Source organism: Anomalospiza imberbis, chromosome 2, assembly GCF_031753505.1.
Source record: "Anomalospiza imberbis isolate Cuckoo-Finch-1a 21T00152 chromosome 2, ASM3175350v1, whole genome shotgun sequence".
Classification (NCBI taxonomy): Eukaryota; Metazoa; Chordata; class Aves; order Passeriformes; family Viduidae; genus Anomalospiza; species Anomalospiza imberbis.
In genome coordinates, this window is record NC_089682.1 from 70,291,222 (window position 1) to 70,316,380 (window position 25,159).

Here is a 25,159-nt window from a genome sequence, read left to right on the forward strand (position 1 = left end):
TTTACAGATTTCATTAAAACAGTTTTGACTAAACAATATAATTGCTTTAAAACACTCACACTGCATGCTATTACTACAGACCATAGTAAGGACAACTACGGTTGCTCTTATGCAAATCTCACAGTGTGATACAAAAGCTGTCATAGTAAAAATGCCGTCCTACAAAAAGCAGACAATTTAAAAGAGAATGCTTGATGCTAAATAATTTACTCAAGTTAAATTCTTTGCTTTCAACACTGACTCTAGGCTACAAGATCTGCTGTATGGTAATCACATTTTCTTTTTTATTAGAATACTACTAAAATTCCCTCATATGCTTACTTTGAGCATTTACTACAGTATCTGAGGATGGACAGATCATCACCCTCAATGTCCTGGTTAGATGGAACTGCATTCTCCTTATCTGACAGATTTGTCCTAGTTGGAAAGGAAATCTACAACTTAAAAGCAGTAAAATCTATCTCCAAAGCAGCTCGCTAATGACTTAACTACTGGGCCGTCCTTTCTTTGCAAATGAGGACAAGTGAAAAGAGCAAATTCCAAAGAGCTAGATTAATTGAGACTCTAGTACTCTTCTGCAGTACATTTGTTGTGAGAAGCCTCTAAGTATTTTGGGTACAATAGAAAAAGACATATTGTAAATGAATGTGTTCTTCTGCATTTCTGAAAGGACAAGCAGTGAAGTAAATGTGGCTTGCTAAAAATATTCCCCATTTTTGCTATGTTTCTACACATAAAAATCAACTATTAAATGTGACTCTTTACAGCAAAAGAACACTTCATCTGGATATTGATTAGAAGTCTTAGCACATGGAGGGAGAATGAAACTTTACCTAAGTTTATCAGAACTCTGGGAATTTAGGATGGTTTTTGTCATGTTCTTGTCCTGCTGCTTTTGTTTAAAACAAAATCAAATCAAAATGACAAAAATAACAGTTAGTTGAAACTGGTAAAACGTGAAAAGGACACAAAGCCTATGCTTCACTTCTGAGCAAAAGTACTGTATCACAAAGTTTCTAGATATCATTCAAAGGTCAGATTTGGTCGTTTGCTCTAATGCTGGAAATTTCCATGGCTGGGAGGGGCTTTAGGCAACCTGGTCTAATGGAAAGAGTCACTGCCCAATCTTTATGGTCCCTTCCAAACCAAACCAAACTGTGCTACTATGATTCTAAGCCTTTGCACACCTGTAGGCTTTTTTCTCCCTCATAAGGAAGTTAATTTTTCATTGTTTAATAAATAAATACAATATTCAAGAACATGCATGCACATGCTGCAACAAAATAAACCTAAAAGTATAATAGCAAAAAAGTCAGGAAACCCAGTTCATGAAAATTCTTTCAGACTATTAAGTGCATGGTCTTACCCCTTAGGGAAAAAATTATTCTGCAAGTAGTTCTCCAATGCATTCTCCTGGCTTTATGTCCACCTGGCAAGTCTATGGAAAAATTTTATTTTTGTGATTTCTTTTCTCATTTATTGCTGGATATGCCCTAAACCTGTAAGTTAGTTTCAGATGGTGACAGACCTGTGCCCAGGGGAAGAGCTGCCTCATAACACAAGATAACACAAGTCCAACAGAAAAGATCGTAGTAGTTTCACCAATACATACAAAAGAAGTTGTATTGTCATATAGTCAGGGAAAGGTTTGGGTTGGGAGAGACCTCATGCATCTTGGCTTTTTGGGCTGCCAGTGCACATTGCCAGGTCATGTTGAGCTTCTCATCCATCAATATCTCCCAGTAGTGGAGGCCTTCTTTTAAATATTATGCATACACCTAATTTGATTATGGTCTGTAGAATCCCCCAACCAGGTAACGAATTAAAATGAGTTAGGCAGCTCTTCATATAGCACACTGCCTCATGTAAGTTCTTTAACATAATGAATATATCCTACAAAACTTTTGTAGTATAAATTCAATATGAAGCACCCTGGATAGTTAAATATAGAACACATGCAACAATCATGCAAAACAGTTACAACTGGTAGAAGAAATATCAGAGATACTTTGTTAAGGGGGAAAGTCAGGGTCTCAGAGGAATGGCAATTGTTGTTGCTATCTTCAAAGCAGATAAGGGCTTGTATTAAAGAAAAAAAACTATTTTTAACTTCATTATATCCATCTGAGTTTGGTTTTACTGTTTTCAAGAAATTGTAGACATCCTTGAGAAGCCGATAAATGCTTCAGTCAACTTGTAAGTAAAGAAGACGACTACAATCCTTAGGCACTTACTGGACATATAGTAGGTGACAGCTGGTAATGATCATTCTGTTCCCTTGTTCTGTGCAATATGGTGCCTTGGAGGGAAACCCAAAGCAGTGTGGTGTGGCAGCTAAGAGCCCCAAAAGACCAAATGGTCCTGCCAACACACATTAGCCCACTTGCAGCTCCATAACAAAGCTAACTGGAACTAACTATAGACTGAAGAACTAGGGAATAATCTGTACTCCATGGATCAACATCATGATACCAAATCCTGTAGTAATCCACAGGTCTTAGTTGTCATCCAGACACCTCCAGCTAAGTCGTATCAGTGGAACAACACTGCTTTTCAGAAGTAGGGTTACCATGCTTTCCATTGCAGAATGGCCAGCATTCATAGATTCTTTCTAACCAAAGTTAACTGTTTTTTTTTTTTTTTGGGTTGCCTGCTCAGAAAAACTCAAATTGAGATGGAATTTATTTATTCTTCAGTCAGAGCATAGAAATCAAGGTAAAGATAGTTATAACGGGAGAATGATTGCAAAACTATGGAATATATCAGGTAGATATACACCTCCACATATCAGTATGGAGATATCAGATAGGCTATAGAAGACAAAGAAACACTAAAATTTATTTTTATCCTTTGCTCCATTGTCTAACCTTTTTTTGCCTAAGTTTCCCTACAAAACTGTTGATATTTTCTTTCTTCCAGAACTCACAAGAGCACAGTACTTTAAACAAGAACACAAGATTCTAGGCTGCAAGCTGAAAGGATTCTTATATTTTCTTCAAGAGGTCAGCAAATAATTATAATTAGATTATCTGACCTTAAGAGACTATGTCTAGTCCATTAGCTAGACAAGGATGACTTTCCCCTACTTTGTTTTGGTTTTTTTTTTTTGTTTTTTAAATTCTGTACACACATTTCCTATTCCATAATAACTAAAATTTACAGCAGATGGGGTAAAAAATGTACATATTGATACTGGGTTATATAACTTCCTTCGAAGAGGAATAATTTTTTTTTTAATTTCCACTAAGAATTCAAAATAAAGGATATCACATTTACTAGAGCAGTCTTCAGATGTGTCTTTAAAATCACAGAATGCAGAGCTAACACTAAATGCCAATGACATGGATGCACCTTAAGGCATAGTTTCTTTACGTATAATGATCCTCAGAGACATGATCCAATTTCTGTAGCAAATTCATGTATACTCTTAGACCCCTTCCTGCCTTTATGAAGTAGTGTAAAACTACTTCTATGTCTATTTCAAAAAATAAAGTGATAAAATTTATCAGTGGCAGAAAATTACTGTCTCTGGAAGCTGGAGGGGAACTAGTGCTTATGAAAAATGTCTGAAGGTAACAGCAAATCCTAACTTGAAATTTGACACTTATGTGGTTTATAATGAAATTCCAAATATCTCATGGTGGCTACTGAAAACACTACTTGATAAAACTTATGATGGGGGAGGGCTTTGTAACTTAAAAATGACACAGCAGAATTCGACCCAAACTTAATAATAATTTGTAATCCTAGGACTGATTTTGATTTAAAAATATGTGGAAATACTGATGCAATGAAATGGTAAATCCAACTGCATTTAACATGAAGGCAGTATTTGAAGTATTGAATCTAGCCTATGCTTCTAACAAGAACAGAATTATCTTTAGTTCTGAGTAAAATAAATAAGGATTAAACCCACAATGATTCATTTCTGAGAGAAAAACATCATCATTCAAGCCTCTGAATCAATGGCATTAATCTATTGCACTGAAATAAATTGAATAAAATATAAGCTTTTCCCCAATGATGCTGGCCTGCTGCCATCCCAACTCTTAGTGTGCAACCTCCACCAGGTTCTTCTTTCATAGTCTACAAATGTAGGATTAAAACCTCACCTGCATCCTGCTTCCTTTGTCTTCTCTTTACAGTCTAAATGAGCTTTCCAGAGAAGAGTCTACACTTTCTTGGCTCATCTCAAACAGGAACTAGCCCTCACTGCAGCCCCCAGGCATACGCAGCACAAACACTGGATAACCAAACAAAGCAGTCTCCTGCCTGGTCCTGGCTGCACTCGCCCTTGCAACAAGTCTTCAGAAGTGAGAGTTGAAAGGCAATCACCTCAACCAAGCACAAAGGCAGCTGTGTGTGCAAAGACAAGAACTAAGCTCTTGCACAGCACCTCCCTAAGTAAATTCACCCAGGCAGATGCTTTCTCCCCTTGCACTGGCAAGCCAGTTTCAGTGTGCTGGCTCCGGGAGCCCCAAGGCTGGTGGATGGCTGAGCTAACAAGCCTTACTGAAAAGCAGGGTGTGCTTGCTCAAGCCTAGTGCAGTGCCTCTGCAGCCTCACAAGTCATATCAGCAACTGGAATAATTACCATCCCAGAGACTTAAATAAAAAATACACCTCTTATAAAATGTTTCTCATTTAAGTATATGTCTGCAGATTTTACTCCAATATAATGGCAACCCAGTCTGTCCTATAGCACACCACCTACATTCATCCCACAGCCTCCAAACCCCATAAGGTTTTGGAGGGGGACCTGAAATTGTGTTGGTTATCCCCAGAGTTCACTCCTTTGAATTTTTTTCACTATTTTGGGTGTAGAAAATAGCCATTTACCCTTCCAAGTGAAAGTGATCTCTTAGTGGATTCCTGCTTAAATGGCAGAAGGTCAAAGCCATGGAAGAGCATCGGCAAAAGCCTGCCCGTGTGGATCCAGCTCACTCCCTCTAGATCAGGGCAGTCCCAGTCATTTTTCCCATTCCCATATCCAGGGACAGGCTAGCACTAAGTCCTACTTCTTGTCCTCCAAAAGTTTGCATAAGAAATAAAAAAGTAAAAATGAAATTCCTCCTTTGTATAGCAGGAGTCTGTCTAGTGATGGTTTTGGAGGTAAAAGTGCCTGCTATAATGCAGTCAAGAATTTCAGATCACATCCAGGGAGGCTATAGGTCCTACCACCATGATCTGCAGGTGTCCTATCCGAGGACTTTGAGCTTTATTTCACTTCCAGAACAGAGACCAAATCTTGAACTGTTAGGGAATAACTCAGATTTTAGGAAATACTACTGAATTTCAGAATATGTTATGCTTGAGATGACTGTGCTTCCATACCCTGTTAGACATGACCTTGCTGAGACCTGAGACAACCAGCACAGCCACAGAACTGTCAAAATACATTTACATTGCTTGTCCTTTGCAACTGCTTTAGTTACCCACAGATTTTTTTTAAAAGCCTCTTAATGAAATGCCAGAGTATTAAAGGGCTTGCATAACAGTCACTGAATTTAAAACCCCAGTGCCTGGCTACAACATCAGTAAAAATATTAGCAGAGCACTTCCTTATCATATATGGCGTCTCTTTATCCCTCTCCTTGTGTTTCTTTTGTGACTCTATCCCTCTCCTTGTGTTTCTTTTGTGACTCTAAGTTCTATTTTTGAAGCTGTAAGTCAGAAACAGGCAGCATACTGCACTATATAATTAGGAATGGAAAAGTCCCTGTAGCCTTTAGACTCTTAGAAGAAAATATATTTAGAAGCTTGAATATGTTCCTATTCACACAGTTGCAATAGAGGATGCATCAGCATTTCCTTTTTTAAAATCTCTCTCTTTTTTTCTTAAAGGCCTTAAATTCCAGACACAAAATTGGCTAAAAAGCAGTTTATTTATTGTTTGAAGGACTTTGGATCCTTTCTGCACTCTACTCTGGTTCTGAGAACTTCCTGGACAAAGTTGGGGGTCTCTTTGAGTTAACCCCTTCTGCCACTCCAAAGAGATCCTTTTGTCCTTTTAGGTGGAATGTCTTTGGAATGCCTTTATCAAAGGGTGTCTGGTTTTGGGAGTACATGTATATGTATATGTGTGTGTATGTATGTATGTATGTATGTATGTATGTATACACACACCTCTTGGCTGAAAATATTCCCCAACCTAATATTTGGAATCTGTCCTCAAAGACACATCCTATTACATCAAAACTGGCACAGTGAAATCCCATGCAGAGACATCCAAGTCAGCACAGACACTGACAGAGTAGATCTAAAGTAGAAACCCAGCCAGATCAATATCTTCCATATGTCTACAGCCAATTACCACAAGTAAATGGCAATATTAATGCAGCTCTGCAATGCTGAGCTCATTTAGCACTACCTACCTTTAGCTCCTGCACATCCTGACATGCAGTGATTGATTGCAAGAGGGGATCATTACTGGTTCCCAACAGCAACAGAAGAGATTAGTGACAAACCTTCAGTACAAAACCCTGTTCAGTAGATTAAAACCTTGGTCCCTAGTGGTGGGATTGCTGCAGGCACACACCGAGGCAGCAAGGCAAGACAGCCAGCGAGGAGACCTGCACTGGAGCTGCCCTGCTGAGCCTTCTGACCACACCCCTACCAAACACCCAGTGGCTCATACAGAGATCCAGCCCTTGGCCTAATGGAGACAGTGCTGCCCCTATAGCCAGAATGTTCCCACTATAGGGAAGCTCAGAGCTAAAATGTGTGGAATAAGGTGCTTATCTAAAAGATAAAAGTTACATGAAGTGATAAACCAGACCAGGGCTCCATCTAGTCTGGGGATACTTGCCAACTGTGGCCTTTAGCAGATAGTAAAGGAAAAATATTAACACAATTTTTTGCCCAGAATACATATTCAGCAGCTGGACTTTCATGAGCCAAAAATACTTTTTTTCTTTTTTTCCAATTAATATCCCTGGATAATTTCTTTTACATTAATTTAACCTTTTTCAAAACTCATGAAAACTCAACATCCCCAGTGTTTTTTATCAATGAATCTCACAGCTTTGCTACCAGTTAAAAATTCTCCTTGTGGTTATTTCAACCTGCTGTTTATTAGTTTCATTTAATGTCCCCAAATCTTTTTGTTAGAAGAGCAAACATAGGTTCTCTGGTCATCATAATCTCCTACATATGACACCTGATTTTTCATCCTAAAAGGCCTTGCTAGACAAGCTCTTCAAGCCAAAGGCATATAGCTGAACTACCAGTAACACTGATCTAATTTCAGAGATGGAAACACCACCACTCATCTTTCTATATAACTGAGTGCCTCTTGGCTGTAACACCTACAGATTTACAACTGAACGCTGAAATAAAATGGGAAGTTAAGGTCAATTTTTTTTACCATCCTTTTTTTCTTGACAAAAAAGGCATTGGTTTATGCTGAACAAATCTTCCAGTTAAGCAAAAAAAAAAAAAAATCTAATAAGATCCAAATGAAAACAAAATTAAATAAACCAAAATATTAGGCAGTCAGAGAAGTCAGAGAAACAAAAATCAAAACAACAATCTGCTGTCTCCAATGTCATCTCAGAAAAACACTTCCATTGCCTGTTTCCATCACTGAAACTGTTGCACTTTGTATAATGTAATGCTGTCTCTAGATCACAGTCTTAGTATCCCATTCCTAAATTTGAAATCAGCTCCTCAACTGGGGAGCACCCTCCTTAGCAAGATGGCAGAAATTCTACCTGCTGCTTTGACTTGATGAAATCTTTACATACGTTACAGAAATTTACAAGAGCACATAGTGACAGGCCAGAGAGTAATAGCTTTAAACTGAAAGAGGGTAGATTTAGATTAGATATTGAGAAGACCCTTTGGAAACACTCTTTACTGTGGGGATAGTGAGGTGCAGGTTGCCCAGAGAAGCTGTAGATGCTGCACCCCTGGAAGTGTTCAAGGCCAGGTTGGATGGACATCTGAGCAACCCGGTCTAGTGAAGGTGTCCCTGTCCGTGGCAGGGGGGTTGGAACTAGAGGATTTTTGGACCTTCCAACCCAAACCATTCAATGATTCTATGTGATCAACTCTAACAACCACAGGAATGTATGCAGGTCCATGTAAGATTGCTGCTGAGCAGTTCTCAGGGCATCCATAAAGAGGGGACCCTGGTCCACAGCATCTACCTGGCTTTCAAAACACCACACTCACTACAAGGTTGCTCTGGCCCAACCCTTACTTGTCTTTAAGAAAGTGAAAGAACCTTGAGAGGAAACATTGATTTCACAGCCCCTTCAGTCTGGTGGTCTGACTACTCCTCTGGAAGCGGAAGCCTCACATTCCCCAGAGAGGGGACGGTGAATGCAGGTTCCCCTGGAAGGTGATTTTTGCCACTCCTTTTGTCAATGAAGGCAGCCTTGATTTGCTCTTTCCCTTTGGCACTTAAAAGCAATTTGGACCTAAAGTTGTACCAAAATATATTTGCTTAGCTTCAGTATAATATTCCTAAGTCTTCTTAGACCTGGAATTTGAAGATAGCAAAAATTATACAGTGATGCAGCCCAGCACTGCTTTGAGAGATGATCGCAAGGGCAACGCAGACTAAAAAATTAGGTTATTTAAATTACTACAAGCCAAATAAAGAAACAGTGTCATTTAAATATGTTGACACAAGCACTGAAAACTTTTAAAAATGTACTGCTGCCAAATGCACTAAGTATTTGTATTTCAAATTATTGATTAAAAAAAAAACAAAAACAAAACTTGATGAGGAGATTGAAGGCAATTTTTAGTGTAGGAATGAATTTGCTACCAAAATGTAAAAACTAATACCATGCAATGAGCATTCATATAATTTAAGAAACTTCAGCTTCAAACAATAATATTTCTTATGAAAATGATTGTAATAATACTGTTACACTATTGATTTCTAAATCAATATTAATTTTGAAATTTGGTACAATATTGACTTGGTATTATTTCAAGTCTACTCATAAAGACAGAATGCAAGATGGTCAATAATATTCAGGTGCTAAAAACGTCAGTAAGTTCTAAATCAGCTCCAAATGTAATTCTCTAAATCCTTGCCATCGGAAAAAAAAATACAACCCATGCAGATAAAATTTCTCATATATCTACTTGATGGCTGAGCCAACAACAACACTAAAAATAAATGCCATTCTTTCTGTGTCTGATAAAAATCAGAGTGGTTAAAAATGTTTCACATAAAATTCTTATGCAAGCGCAAGGAGAGAAGCAAAAGCCCACTCAGTCTGATGCCTCCCAGAAGAGCTGCATCTCCTAATGCACACTTTGAGCATGGGGAGTAATTATTAACTAATGGTAGCTCATCTCACAGGGTGTAGCTATATGGGCTTGAGGGGAGGAGCAGCTGACACCCATTCAATTTGCACACAGACTCAAGCATAAACTTCTAGAATAAAAGTCAAGTTTAAGTACATCTACAGCAGGAGGACCTCTTCTTTCATATTTTATTTTCATTTATCACAAACATCCTAAAAGTAGAACGATAGTCTGTCATTGTATAATGATTTTGGAAGTACAGATGTTCTAAATCATTTATAATGAAATTATTTTCTGTGCCACCGAGCTCTCAGTTATTGCTTGGCCAGAATAACTCAAGGCAAATTAACTCTCTTGCTAGGTAAGCCACACCTGTGGTAATTTTGTACAGAGTTTATGATCTTACACTTCCCACGTTATTCATTTTAAAATGTCCTCTGCATAATTAGCATCCTCTTCAAACAGAGTTTGGGACTCCAATACACAAACATATGTCATGGTAAAGCTGCTGGGTTGGAAATGAACCAGACACACAAATATAAAAGACAAAACAATTGTCCAAACATAGAAGAAAAACTTTGCACTTTGCAGAACTGATTGCCACCTCAACTTAGTGGAAATGAAGCACAACTTTACTAAAAGCAAAAGATTTGAAGCAGTGCAGCATAGACACAGGCACAAGGAGACTGAGGCCAGCAGCTCCACCAGATAACACCTGCAGACACTGCCCAGCCAGCAGCCCCAGCCAGCTCCCAGCTATGTTTAAACATCTGTTTTCCATGGCGAGTTCATGGCAGCAAGAGGATGGCTGAGGAGGCAGACAGGGAAGCATGGGCAGGACAGGGCAGGAAGTGGGGGGCATGCAAAGGGTGGCCAGGATGCTGGGACTGGTAGGGAATCCATAAGCATTCTCTTAAATGGACTCAAACTTGTACCACATTTTCTTTATCAACCTCTCACAAGTTCTATAGGAACTAATGTTTACTTTTTCTATTCCCCTCTCCCAAAATATTCTCCCACCTTGCATTTCTTCACCCTCTATATTTCTCATCCAGCTCAATCCTCAGTTTTGATATCCTTTGCTCTTACCACATTTTTCCATTCCTCTGTCCGTTCTCTTAACTCCCAAGTTATCCTCAGTCTCTCTGCGTCTCGTCTCCTGCCACTGCCATGAACGATGCTTTCCTTTGGAAACTACTCCTACTAGCAACCGAGTGCTGGAACTCCCAGTACATCCAGCCCCTGCTGCTGGCTCAGCTCGATCTGGGTGGCTCTGGAAGCCTCTAATGGTGGCCAGAAGGAAAATTGCTGCTCACAGGACAAGGAGTCCTATCTGCCTGTCAACAGCTGAGGCCGGAGTGGAACAGCGGAGAGGTGAAGGATGAGCAGAAGTAGGTGTAGGTAGCTGTGGGGTGTTGTGAGAGGAAGGTTGGGATAAAGGAAAGGGAAAGAAAACAAATCTCTGTAAAGCCTAGGATGAATGAGGGCATCAGGAAGCAGCCAAACTCCTCCCAGCTGCAGGGCTGCTTGGCAGGTACTGGAAAGTGCCGCGGGCCAGGCGCTGTAGGTGTGGTAGAGGGCAGGGACAGCTCCGGCTTCGCAGCCCTGACTTACCCTCAGAGCTCTCCGGTCCAGCTGTCCCCAGCGCCACGGGGGCTGTGGGGCCCAGAGGCTGGGAATGGCAGCACTCTGGGCCAGTCTGTGGCGTGTCCAGCCAGGGGACAGCCAAGGCGCTGACTTGGGACCAGGGTGTGCTTTGCCTGCTGAAGGCACTGAACTGCTCAGCTGTTCCTCAATCCAAGTTAAAATCCTCCCAGCTGACACCAGCAGAGTCTGCAGCGCGTTCAGGTTTGTGCAGGAAAACCAGTTACAACAGATAACCCAGGAGGCAATCCCAGGTTCAGGATTTTTACAAGTACTTTTCATCTGGGGCTCTCAAAGGGCTTTGCAAATATAAACTCGTTCTAGCTTCACAACAACCCCCGTGAGGCAAAGATAATAATCACTGTATCCATTTTACAAATGGGGAAACTTGAGCACAAAAGAAGAAAAGTGTTACCAAAGATCAGGCCCAGCAAGTTGAGCACAAAATGAAGCAGCTCTGTGCTTGCACGGACAAGCAGAAAACCCTCCCTCCTGCTTAGGTGTGATTGGAATAGCTATTCCCAACATAGGTGCAGCCAAAAAATGGAGGAGGAGAAAACACGTTGTTCAAGTTCAGTAAGAACCCCTGTCACCAGAGGACACAAGGAAAAACGATGCACCAAAGCTGTGGTCACGATGAAATACTAATTTATTTCCTCTGACTCCAATAATTTATAGTTCTCAAAAGATGCCAGTGTATTAGAGGGTGAACGTGCCACCTCTCCAACGACACGGGACAAACTACCAGTCCATCAAATTTCTCCACCTCTATGAAAGAATGCAAAACAATAGGTTGTTTACAGAAAGTTGCGTGAGAAAGTTCTCTGCAAGAATGTAAACTCAGAAGGCTTTAGAAAATCCTAAGAAATCAGGGCGGCAAACCTCCACCAGCTTTGGAGCATCAGTACCATTAGATTGCATACAACACAGCTGCAACTCAGAGTAGTGTGCAAATAGGTACCCCACAGAGAAAACACCAAGCTTGTTCTTTGTGTTGCTATGATTCAGAGTAACACACAGGATGGCATGACATGAGCAGCACATCGAAACAAAGTTTTCCTACATCTTGCAAGTTTGACACTGAAACTCCCATATTCTGCGGAACCCCTGATCTAACAGCTGCAATAAAAGTGGAGTAAGGAATGTAACAACGATGATGTACTGCCAGAAAATATGGCTTGGCTAAAGTCTGAAAGTCCAAATTCTTTATGCAAACCACAGCCAGGAGTTTTGACAGAGTATGAACTGTCTCACCATGTACTAGTGGTTTTGGCTCTCAGAAACAAAACATTGACCACTTTTTTTCTTAGAAGATTTAAAATAAGATCTTTGCTGCATAAAAGGAATTTTTTTAATGGTCACTCAAGTCAGTTTATTTTTTAATCTAAAATATCATTTTCAGGTTTCATGAAAATTGAAAGAAATGAAAAATCTGATAGCACCCCAGAGTGTTAAACCTGTTGAGTACAGGAAGAGATGTGAAATATGTTTTCCTTGACTAATACTGGAGTCCACAGAAAGCTGATGATTTCTAAGGTATGCAACCACAGAAAGCTTCTTCCAGATAAATTGTCACTGAGCTATTTAAACTCGTAACTGCAGTATCAGTGCAAACATGTTGATGAAATTATCACTTAGATTTGGCTGCATGGTGCTGTTCTGCTACTGCAGCACTCTGGAGTGACTGTAATTCAGGCAGGATAGGTAACAAAGGAACTCATTGGAGAGAGACCTGTTAACCAACTCAGTACCATTGCATGGAATTTCTAGTGCATTGGCATTACATAAGCTAGACTTAGTACCATGCTAATTTGCTTAAGTGTTAGACACAAGCAGTGCAATTCAATCAGTGGAAAACAGCTCAGAAATGTACAGGGGAAGGTCCTGATACTTTGTGTTACAAAAGCAAATTTCTATAAAAATGTCCATCACTGATGTCTATAAAGAAGTTTCTAAAATTCATCAGTTTCAAATACCACAATCCAGAGAGGTACCTTTTATTGCTCATTAACTTCTATTCTCTTTGCCTGACAATTCAGCAATTCAGTTCAGTAAAACATAGTTTTACTTTCCTTGTATCTCATAAAAGAATTTTTACAGCCTACCACCTTATTTTCAAAATAGGAAAAGCATAATATAAATAACAATAAATAATACAGTATAAACCAATTCAGAGACACACTGGGGATCTGCAATAGTGAACAAAGAATGCAAAATTCACATAGGAAAAAGAGAGAAAGAAGAATTCAGCCAACAAAAAATGAAGTGGTGCAGACAACAGAGAACAAAATTACATGGTCCAATATTCCATTGATGATAAGACATTTAAGTTCTTAACTTAAACCGTGAACCATGGTAAGACACGGTCAACTTTGAAAATAACATGAAAATCAGATTTGGATTTTGTGACCTGCCTTTTTCATGTAGATCGCCCATGGTAATTATTATTTTTTTTTTTAATTCCATGGTAACTCAAAAAAGAGACACACAGACAGAGTTAATAAGATCAAATTTCCTAACACAAACCAGGACTGAGTGAACAGTCAATAATTCATGATCTAATTTATGACTGTCTGCAAAGCAAGCATGTTTTGCCTAATAGGGTGAATGCCTCTTTATTAACTTACTGCTAAATTATGTACTGAACTAATAGCATTGTCAGAGGCCTGTAAACAGTGCAGATATGAATCAGTGTTTTGTGGCAGCACCGTAATTATAACAGCATCCTGAACAAGTCGTGTGCCATTGCAATGTGCATAGACCTGGTGCTGATAGGCTTAGTACAAGATCAGAAGTTAACAGGGACTTAGCTAATCACAAAACAGACACGCTTCTGTTTTGATATATCAGGATGGTGGAATAAAGCCCGTTCCCAAGCTGTATTAGAGGCACATGACACGCTTGTAAAAGAACATGATCTCTCCTGGGAAGGGCTCTTCACATTAATCTGAAAAGGCCTCACAACATCATTCTCAATTCAATTTTTAGCAAGCAATCTAGAGCTACAAATGGACACCAATGGGCAACAGCTGTGTGCCTACTGCTGGAAAGATCTGAGCTTCAGACTTTCTCAGAGGAAAAGCACAGCCCATAGGATTCTGTTATCTAACCAGCTCTCAGGTGGGGACTCACTTCTGCTTCCTCTCCTCCCGTTCTTCTTTCCTTTGAGTTTCTCAGGTAAACCACACACAATAGCAGTGTTTCTCAATTCCAGTTTGAAATCTTTGAAGTAACAGCATGAAATCACCATTTTTCCTCTCTGTTTCATTTTAGTGAAATACAGACTTAATTTAAAATTTTGATCAGAACACAATCATTTATTTTTTTTTTTCCCTCCACAAATATCCATGAGAAAGGGTTTTCAGAGTTCCTCTCTTACTACATATAGCTAGCTAAATTTATAATCTTTGACACTTCACAGCGGGTTAGTTGACAACTGAAGAGAACACCAATCTAATTTGTTTAGAGCCTTTGCTGGTAGGCATTTACCACAAACCTTTAAGGCACAGAAAAGTAAGGGAAGGAATCTATTCCAAGTTTTCTCCCTGATTTACTGGATGACTAAAGGCAAGTTATATTGCTTCTTGTCTCCTGCCATTAGCACATGTATAACGTTCCTTTCCTCACACAAAAGCACTTTGAGAGCTGAGGATAGGAGAGAAATCCAATGGGGAAAAATGACAGGGTGATGGTAGAGCAACACAGCATGCCTAAAAAATGCTGTAGCTTTACAACACAAAATCAGTAATTAAAGAAAAGGAAAGATACATTAACTAAAGAAGGAAGATCAATGCATAGCCTTAGAGCATTTTAACCTATGATACTCAGCTAGCTGGGGGTACCAGTGCTGTTTCTGATTAGTCTGACAAAAGTAACTCTCAATGGATCTGATTTTCTCAGCCTGTTGAAGTTCTCCTTACAGATGTCCACGCTCTTAAGGAAAAACAATTGATAGGTTCACAAATGGGAAGAGACTGGAAATCCATTTCCTAGAAGAAAGAATGAATGAAAAAGCCTCAGGTCTGGGCATCTAACCAGGGCAATGTGCATCCTCCTAGGCACAACCAATTTCTTCCCTTGGACTCAGCCCTCGTATCGACCCTCTTTCCTCTCGAGTACAGCTTAAAGGCTGTATTTGAGGCTTAAATACAAAAATAACTTCTGGTACAACATTAACCCTTGAAAGTCCAGCTCAGGAGTGTTCAAATCTATCTCACAGTCCTGTGAATCAACTAATTCATATTTCATCACATATGCAATAACTGCTTTTAGTATCAGAGGTTTGGTGAGATTACTGTGACTAAGTAATTGGTATAACACGTAAGATTTGAATTCTTGTTCTATACAAAATTGTTTTATTTACTTTTTTTAGATCCTAAGACCTTTTAAAACTCTCATTTTCAAATTTATCTTTTCAATAAGTGTATTTTTGATAGCAATACTTAAGCAACTCATATGAGCCTCTCATTCCTGTAGAGCGAGAAAGCTTTTTGAGAAAGGTATCTCTACCATAAAATCAAATTTGGACTGCGAGAAATTATAATCAGCATGAGTGATTCTTGACTCAAAATAGTTTTGATTTATGATTGCTAAAAATGTATTAATATTTTGTGAGTCTGTGCTCTTTTAAACTTGATCATAATTGAAAGCTTTGCATCATTTTTTCAGTCGTTTTCTTCCCCCAATTAAGTTCTGCCACCAAACTCTGCTTCTAGTTCCATAAGCTGATCACTCTTGTTCTCACAGAATGATGAATGGTTTTATATGTGTTGCCTTTTAGAAGCCAGAGGTTCACTTATGATTGATAAACCAAAAGAAGCAACTACTGAATATTATACTGAAGTTCTTTGCTTTATGTAGGCAAAGTGTGAAACAAACACTGCTTTTTTTTTTTTTTTTTCTCTGACACAAATGTAAATAACACAAAAACAGGCAGGGAGCCATAAGTACTGGAATTCTCTTTCTTCCAGAGAAGAAAAGAAGTCCAAATTCCGAGCTTCTTTATTAAAAAGTAGATGTTTGCCCATGGACAACCAACATTAATGAGAGAGAAGCAGAAGTTTTTATGCATCAAAAGTCTCAAAAGATCAAACTGTTGAGAGAAATTCTTCTTCAACTCAGTGGGAGTGACTGCTACCTTCAGAGGGTTTATATTCTCTGTCTATCCCTGACTTGAAACACAAATCTTCAGAGAAACATGGCATGAAGCATTCCAAGAAAAAATAATCTTCATTTAGTTCCAAGGTTATTATCCCATTTAACTAAACAATTAAATCAAAAATTGTTCTTAAAATTCTATCAAATTATATATTTTATATTATTTGCTGTATGTGAACTTATACTATAAGCTCCACAGCTTTATTTTGCCAGATGAGGAGTTAGCGTACTGACCTAAATGTCTTCTAAAATCTGAGTTGTTCAGTGTGATGGTTCTTACACTAGTTCTACACATCAGGGCATTTCAGGGAGAGTAGTACGTAAACATATCCATTAGTACTTCCTTGAGGAGAGCACTGGAGGGGGTGCTGATCATTTCTCTCTGGTGACCAGCAATAGGACATGAGGAAAAGAAACAAAGCTGCTCTGGGGAAATTCAGACTAGACATGAGGAAAAGCTTCTCCACTCAGAGCGTGGTCCGTCCCTGGAAGAGTCTTCCCAGTGAACTGGCTGTGGCACACCTGACAGAGCTCAAGGAGCACCTGGACAATGCTCTCAGTTACATGGTTTAGTTTTAGTAGTAGTCCTGAAATAAGCCAGGAGTTGGACTCAATTATCCTTATGGGTCCCTTCCAACTTGAGATGTCCTGTGGCTCCGTGCATCTCTGATTTTGAAAGTTCAGGGGGTCTCTCAAAAAAGGGAATTTTTTATTAAGATGAGTGAAGTCTAAAGTGATTGATAATTATTGTTATTTTTTAAGCAGAGATATGGGTCATGAAGTGATACAAACCTGCACTATACATTATACCTACTGTCAATAAAAATATTGCTCTCCACTAAAGGAAAATCCCAGGAATTTAATCACCTTAGTTTCAGTCTGACACTCAGGTTTTATTCACAACACTAATCTGCAGATTCGGAGAACAATTCAGCCTGGAAAGGATCTTTGGAGGTCATTTAGTCCAATCTCCTGCCCAAAGCAGGACCAATGTGAAAGTTCAATCATATATCTTAGGACTTCATCCAGATGAATTTTGAATCTCTTGGAGAAGAGAGATTCCATAATCTCATGGAATCACCAGTTACATTAAAGACATCTTTTTTGTCCTCAGACACAACTGGAATTTTCCTTATTGCTACATGTGACTGCTGCTTCCAATCCTTTCTTTGTGCATCTCTGCTCACCTCAGTGCTGGTCTTCAGTGCTGCCAGGGCACACTGCTGGCTTGGGCCAAATTAAAGAATCACAGTGTCATGTAAGTTGGAAAGCACCTCTTGAGAGCCCATTGTCAAACCCTCTCTGCTGAAGCAAGTTTACTTGCTTCAGGTTGTCCAGAAACACGTTTACTCAGGTTTTAAATATCTCTAAGGATGGACATCCCACAACTGCTCTGAGTTACTTGTGTCCAGTAACCCTTACCATAAAAAGCCATTAAAAAAGTGTGGTAAAAATCCCATACCTTTCCTGATGATAAGATGAAATTTCATGTGCGTGTTTTCCATTGCTTCTTGCCCTGTCGCTGGACAGTACTGATAAAAGCTTCTTTATCTTCACTCCCGCCCATCAAGTGTTTATACCTGATATTTATGTACTGATAACTATACATCTACCACTGGAGAGTTATGCCTTCCCAGGTGCAGTAGGCTGCATTAGCTCTAGTTGGACTTATGTGAAACTTCAGTTGACCTACTCCTCCCCTGTCAACCCATGCATTCATGTAAAATATTCCCAAGGGTCTGGAGCATGAAGTCAATTTCTTTCAAGTTGCTTTCATACTCTTGCTGTTTGAAGAACTTCACTCAGCTAAGTTAGATCAAAGGGACGTCATGTAAAATGCAGTGGAAGTGATTTTACAAACTTTTATGATTAAAACCAGACAGCAGATATAGAAGCCAGTTCAGACAGCCCACACTGCTATATAATGTAGAGTACCTGCAGGCAGAGTGCGAAAGAAAAACAGACAAAAAAAGTATATATTTTTTCAGTCCATAAACACTAATCTCCCATTCTTAGGTAATTAAAAATTGGGCTTATGCTAAGAAACCTATGTTATCACTACCCTTAGTAGTTGTTACTGCATGTTTTTAAGCTTTTGTTCCTACAGAGTGGCCCTAGCTGATAAACTCTCTGTTATGAAGAATTAATTATAGCGTAAGTCAGTGAAGACTGCCCCAGGATATGGCCCTTCAGTGGCATATCAGTAATGACCACTGATAACTACATTTTCAGGTGTTCCTAAAAAGTGACAGAATTGTGACTTTGCAGCAAAGTGAAACCCATTTGCCAGATAAAACAAGGAAAGGAGGAATCTTTTTAAAATATGAGAGTAGGAAGAATGACCATACCAAATATATGCTTAAAACATTATATAATTCTTAATAATAACATAATTATACTTGTACTGCTAAGCTTTTATTACAAAACACAAATTTTGCCACATCTAATCTTAAAAACGATTAATGAATTGCCTTAATATGCTAATTTTTGTGGGTTTAGAATGGGTCTTTTCGAGATGTTTACAACACAGATGTAATCATGAGTTAAATCTACAGTAGTTATTTAATACAATTTTTTACAAAGATAGCAGAATAGTGCAATTGCTTCTGTCTCTTAATAGCTTAAATGAAAAAAGTTTTCATATGTAATTAAAAATTCTACTAAAAAGATACCACTTTTTTTTTGCAAGGAATTTTCTTTTTAGTAGAAAGGCAGTTTCAGGTTTGAGACCCCTTTATGTTGTTCATCATGTCTAATTCTATAGCATGATTTCCAAACACTGCTGTTTCTTCATGCTGTGTTTTCCATGAAGCTCATCTGGCCCAATGCAGAAATTTACAGCACAGATCAATACAGCTGGACTAGGCAAAGAAACTCCTTTTCATTTGAGCCACTAATGAAAATATAGGCTGTTTTATTCTTCTGTTCTATTTTAGGCATTGACTTTAGGATGAGATTAATCACAACCTAGAAATGCTTAGGTTTTTCTTGAGACTAGCTTAGGGATAGATAGCTGCATTTTAGTCATAAAGTTACATGATATTAGTCCCATTCCTTTTACCTGCAATCCTAGTTAAAACTAAATTCTTCAGGCACTGCCAACCACCATGACTCCTCATCACTGTCATAGTAAAAAAAAATATCATTTCCAAAATCAAATTATTACTGTAGCATAAGAAATATCCCAAACTTGCTCTTTAAACTGGCCAATTCTCCTTACTTTTAGCTTTGAATTAAAGGAAAAGGCTTCAGGAAAAATATTGCTACCATCTGGTACATTTTATGAATTTTAGACCATCTGTTTTTAGCAAAGGCTCTCAGAGTGAATTTTCAGTGCTGAGACCATGAACGCATCAACATTTTATCCCAAGTTTTTCCAGTTAAATTGGCTTTTTTGGAGCATTAGCAGGCTGCACAACCAACAGTAAGGTGGCAGCCTTTGTGATAGATGGAAGCCTTTCTGCATTCAGTCCATAAGGAAAGACAAGCACAAGCACATCTGTGGTTCCTCTTATTTAAGGGAGATGCTGCCATGTATTTGAGAACCTCATCAAGTGATCTGTATGCTTGTTTCAGAATCTAAAACAACAGACCACTCTGGAGATGACTCGGAACATACAGCACAGCCATCACATCCCCATGGAACAAAATAATGTTTGGAAACAGCAGTAAACACATCTCACTGCTGCAGCCAAATAGCAGGAAGCATCTACAAATAGTTATGATTATTTAGCAATGGCTTTGTAGTTTGGGAAGTCTTGATAGCCTAATGTATAAGACCAACATGTAGTTCTTGAGCCATGAACACACAAAGGCCAGGCAGAGAAGACTTGCATGCTGATATTCAGGTTTCCTCCTGCTGCCTCCATCTTACCTTTTGCACTAAAGTAAATACCTGGTACTGAAAAGGAGACGGCACCATCGAATGCCCTCTATTATACAGGATTAAACTACCTTTATTCAGTTGCTCTAAGCGCCTTCAATCAGCTATTTTAGCAGAAAGGAGACTCCAGTCATGTCATTTGCTTCCCCTCACCCCATGAAAAATCCAGTTGGCATGTGGCTCTCAGAGAAAAATTATAATAATTACACATTTTGTTTCCAAACACACGTAATAAGTTTGTTTTTACCTGAGTCTTCCATCCTCTGCTGCAGCTCCTCCTGGTATAATCTTAGTAATGAATATGCCAGGATCATCTCCAATGTGTGGGTTATCTGTTCCTCCAGCAATACTGAATCCCAGGCCAGAATTTCCCTGGAAAAATAACACAAAGTAAAGCCATCACTTAGATGCTAAATTTCTACAGAATTCATTTGCACTGCATGAAAAAGGAACATTGCTTCTTAAAGAAATCACACTATTTGGCAACTCCATACTTGAAGGCAGGTGACTCAGTCTGAAAAAATTAATTGTCAGTTAAAGAACAGAGGCTGTGAACAGAAAGATTTCCTGGAGTTAATGACAGAGTTAATGGATACTCCTACAGAAACAGGATTTGACCTAAATTTGTTTTCAAAAGCAGTCACATAAATTAGCATCTGAACTCTGATATTAATTCATCCAAGTCAATGAGAGCTAGAGGCTAAAAACATTTCAGAGCTTTGAAAAAAGACTTTCAAAATGACTGTCATTTATAAACAGAAACAGTGAAAAACATCTAACTCTGAAGTATTTTACTATACTTGTTTCTGTTGAAGACTGATATGCTTCAAAAACAAACAAAAAAAAAATCCACAAAACAAGAGTACTTCTTTCATCCCACTGATCTGATAGGACAAAATGTTTGAAAGACATTATAAGACACTCTATAACCTCACTTATTGTTTCTACTATTTTCGAGAATATAATGAAAGATAAATAGATATGTACACACATACATACTCTTGCAAATTAAGTCACTTTTTCACACACGTTTCAAAACCACGATTCTAATTCTTTTTTGGAAGTCTATATTGGTCATGCTTTTCTATGTAAGTCAACCTTAAGTACATGTTTTGTTTTTTTTTTCCTGTGTGAATTAAATTTTTTCCCAAGGAATTCTTATTTATAGAAAGGTAGATGCAGGTTTAAGAACCCGTGATGCATAGGGAGTGTCATAAAATTCAATGCAATACGTGCTTCTTTAAGGGCCACTCAGCCAAAAGTATTGTCAGTTAGGTATTCAGACCTATCACAGTGATATAACTACATACGTATTGCAGAATACGGACTGCAAATGAGGTATATTTAGGGCATTAAAATACTTTTCTTTCATTAGCTTCTCAGACTATTGGGAGTTTATTTCTTTTACTGCTGCTTATGGCAACGTATCTAGTTCTGTTCTAGTGAGAAAAGTTATTAATAAAAAATGGCACCTCTATACATTTTTTTTTCTAAATCATTTACATCAAATGTCACTTCTGCATTTCTCAACTGTACTTCAATGCATTCAGTGTGATGCATTTTGTGTGTGAAAGCCTGCGTGTTGCCTGCCTGCAGCATGTCAGATTCTGAATGCTATTATCAGTATTCTGCATTCACAGAAGATGCAGTTCTCATTACCCAAGAGATGAACACACAATGTGCAGCTCTGCTATCAGCATATAATTGTGAACTAATTTATAATCCAAGGAAATGGATTTAGGACTGCACATATTGCAATGCTTCTCAGTCAGCTATAATATGGAAATCATTGTAGTACTGAAACAGTCTGTATATATTTTCTGTAGTTAGCAAACACCTCCAGGCCAGCATCATAAATCTTTGATTTAATCTCCCTTTCATCATTAGGATCATCTCAGATTCAGGTTGTTCTCCCAATATTTTAACACATACCTAATTATACAGCACATTTTACAGTAACATGCACTCTCTAAATAGTTTAGGAGTGTTTTCCTGAAATCCTTTCTATGTGTCATATTATTAATTAAGTTGTCAAAGATGAAAGAAAGAAAAAGTATGTACTTATACATACTTCAGGAACCCTGAAATAAAATCCCTAAACATTAGTAAAACCAAGGTCAAATTCCTAAAAATTTTGAGTAATACTTGATTTGCAATTCAAAAAAACCCAACAAATATCTAAAAATAAAATTGTTGTGTTTATTATTACCTCCAAAGAGATTTAAAAATATGCAGTAATCTGTATTTCTGAAAAGAAACAGATTTTCAAATCCCTAAAATCTAGTTTTGATAGGAAAAGGCAAAGAGGAGGGTAACAAGGAAAAATCTGGGCATAAATATTAGCATAAGTCACAAACAGCTACACCATAATTTAAAAAAAATATATCTGAAGAGCTTTAAAAAACTATCAAAGCTTGTCTGTTATGTAAGGTGTGATTAGTTGTTACAGTTCATCACATAAAATGCATTTGATATTTTATGAGGAAATAATTTCTGCAATCTTTTCCTCCTACTGTATTTTTTTCCATTAACATTTTAGAGCTAAAAAATGCTACAGCAATGCTGGCTGTAAGCAGTGATGTGGTAACACTGCTGCACACTTCTCAGGAGAATTAGTGCTATCCTTGACATTTATTCATAAATGTGCATCTGTTATACTGCAAGACTGTTCTGATTCTGCCCCTTAGGAGCAACCTTTTAAAAGCACAGGGTAGCACTCCTCACTGGCACTTCTGTATCCAGAAAATTTCAAGCAATTATTCTGGCTGCAGTCCTTGACTTGATCAACAGGATCTACAAGCTGTCAGGCACAAGCTGCCTTGACAAATAGGTACATCCCTGCAAGGCTTTACTGCACCAGAAACTCACCACAAAAGTTAAGAGCAATTACACTTTTTTCCCCACTATGGTTTATGAAGGGTCTGACTTGCCTACATGGAAAAATCATCTTTGTACCTCAGATCAAAGCCAACAGGGCTAAAAGCATAGCTACAATCACTCATGGCTTTTTGAGAGTCTTGGTTTGAAAAATAATGCAATAGGAACATTCTGGTTAAAAGCTACTGCATTTCAATTCTGAGCAACAATACTGATGTGCAGATCTCTCCTTGTGCTTCTCTCCATGCCCCGCATTTACTATGCAGGTTCACCAGCATATTCCTGCTGTATTAAAATCTCATTGTCCTTGTCAAGCTACAATTCCAAGTTCCACTAAGTACTGTTTACTACTCCAATACTTCCTGAACATTTCCACAAGGCTTTGTTCCCCACCCTTTAGTTTTCGCACCTCCTTTGTCCCCATTCCAGAAAAAAAAGTGTGTGTTAATTATCTTCACAGCTTTTCTGGGAGTACCTGTCTCCCTCCCATTTCATGTGAACCAATGAAAATGCCATCCTGCAGCCCAAAACAACTGAACCATCACTTAGCCACAGCATTTTCCAAGGTGGAACATTCATGCCTTCTCTCATGCTGATTCATGTATGGGAGTGGTTCCCCATAAATATCTGTCAAGTTAATTCACTGTACTCTTTCTACTCCAAGCCTTACATCCCTTGGATGCTTACAAAGCAAGTTAAAAATTAGCTCAGAGGCCTGGTGACAATGCAGATAAATACTTAATGAGAACTAATAGCAGCTGATACAGAGGAGAAAAAGTCTTCCTCTTTTGGAATACTCCACTGATACTTCTTAATTGAGATTCATATTTTGGCCTTAATAAGCTTGCCTGTTTTATTTCAGGATCCTTCAGTAGAAGAAATCTATGCAAAAATCCCAACACTTCAACAACTTGTTGAAGTTTGAATGAACCTCAATATCATAAACTTTTAATGGTATTGCTCAAACATTATTATTAGCATGTGAAAAAAAATATATACACACACACACATAATTCTATTATTCTATGTAAGGGTTCATAACCAAATTATTTGGTATTCAATTCTTATTTGCTAAGTTATCACTTGACCTAAATCTTTCCATCTCTTTGTCCAAGCTCTCAATTTCTACTCCTATAAAAACCTCATATAATTAGTTACTGACTGTACGAGGAAGATTGGCATAAAATTGTACAGCAGTAGATGGGTGAATGTACTTTTTAATTGTTAGTTTTGTTTCTTACTACCTTCCCCACCTTTTGTTGCAAGGCTCCAATCATGCACACAGACTGACAAAAGGCTTAGCACAGCACAACATGCCCAGTTTGGTTTAAACAAAAAATTGCCTGAGATTCCTCCTATTCATGCTGGATATCTCTTGCTTCTCAGGGACTTACCACCAAGCTCAAATTTGTCTCTTGGATCAGCTTTACTTTTCAAACACAGAAAATTAGGTCAAACTACCACATCAAAACAATTTCTCCCAGCCCAGCCCCTGAGGCCGCCTTCCTGATCTCCTGTGAAGGGAAGGTCAGCACTTCGTTTTGGGGTTTATTACACCTGCCTGCCTCCTTTATGACTTTCTCAAATAGGGCTTTGCATGCCACAAGGACCATCTGAATTCTTTATAGCTCAGCCTGGGCAGAGAAGAGGCCTGGCTGTATTTCTTCTGGCCCTGGGGTGGCAGACAACCTCTGACAGCCACACAGCATGACTGCAGATGATGGTGTTACACCTTCTCCCAGCACCGAAACACAGCACTTGGGGACAGAATAAGATGACAGATTATTCACATGCCAGGGAAAGAAAATAAAACTTGTAAATTGTGGCCAGTTTGAATCTCTTCCCTCAAGACTGTTATACTTACAAATAAGGATCACAAAAATAAATAAGAACTCCCAGCAGGTACTGGTTTTGGGTAGCCAGAAGGCCTTGAGACCTATTCTTCTTCTTGCTTAGCCTTCCATCTTGTGTTCTCCCATTGCACACCTCTGTCAGTAGCCATATATCAGGCTGTAACTTCACAAGGCGACAGCCTTTTTATTTTGTCAGCAGTTGACAGAAGTGCTCCACATTCTTCTGTAGGAACAGAGTTTAGCTGACACCAAAAGCTACTGAAGTTATATTCCCATGATATTGCAGTTCACCATGGCTGATAGCCTTCACTACAATTCTACAAATTATTTTGTCCTTATTTGTCTCTTTTTTCCTGCTCAAGGGCTGCATTTGCCTTAGAAGAGAGTTTGACTAAGAATGATGTAAAGTCATTCACTCTTTAACAAAATCATGGAAAAACATGAGGAATGCATATCAAGAGCAGACTGAGTACTTCCC

At 38.5% G+C, this 25,159-nt stretch overlaps 1 protein-coding gene across 32 annotated transcripts in view; it reads right to left on the reverse strand.

Annotated features, from left to right (window-relative positions):
* DLG2 (discs large MAGUK scaffold protein 2) overlaps positions 1–25,159 on the reverse strand; it is a 984,419-nt gene that overhangs the window by 299,821 nt on the left and 659,439 nt on the right. For all 32 annotated transcript variants that reach the window (XM_068181606.1, XM_068181605.1, XM_068181599.1 and 29 more), the window contains one exon: positions 20,199–20,323. In XM_068181606.1, coding sequence (XP_068037707.1) covers positions 20,199–20,323 — 125 coding nt within the window. The remainder of the gene's footprint in view (positions 1–20,198; positions 20,324–25,159) is intronic.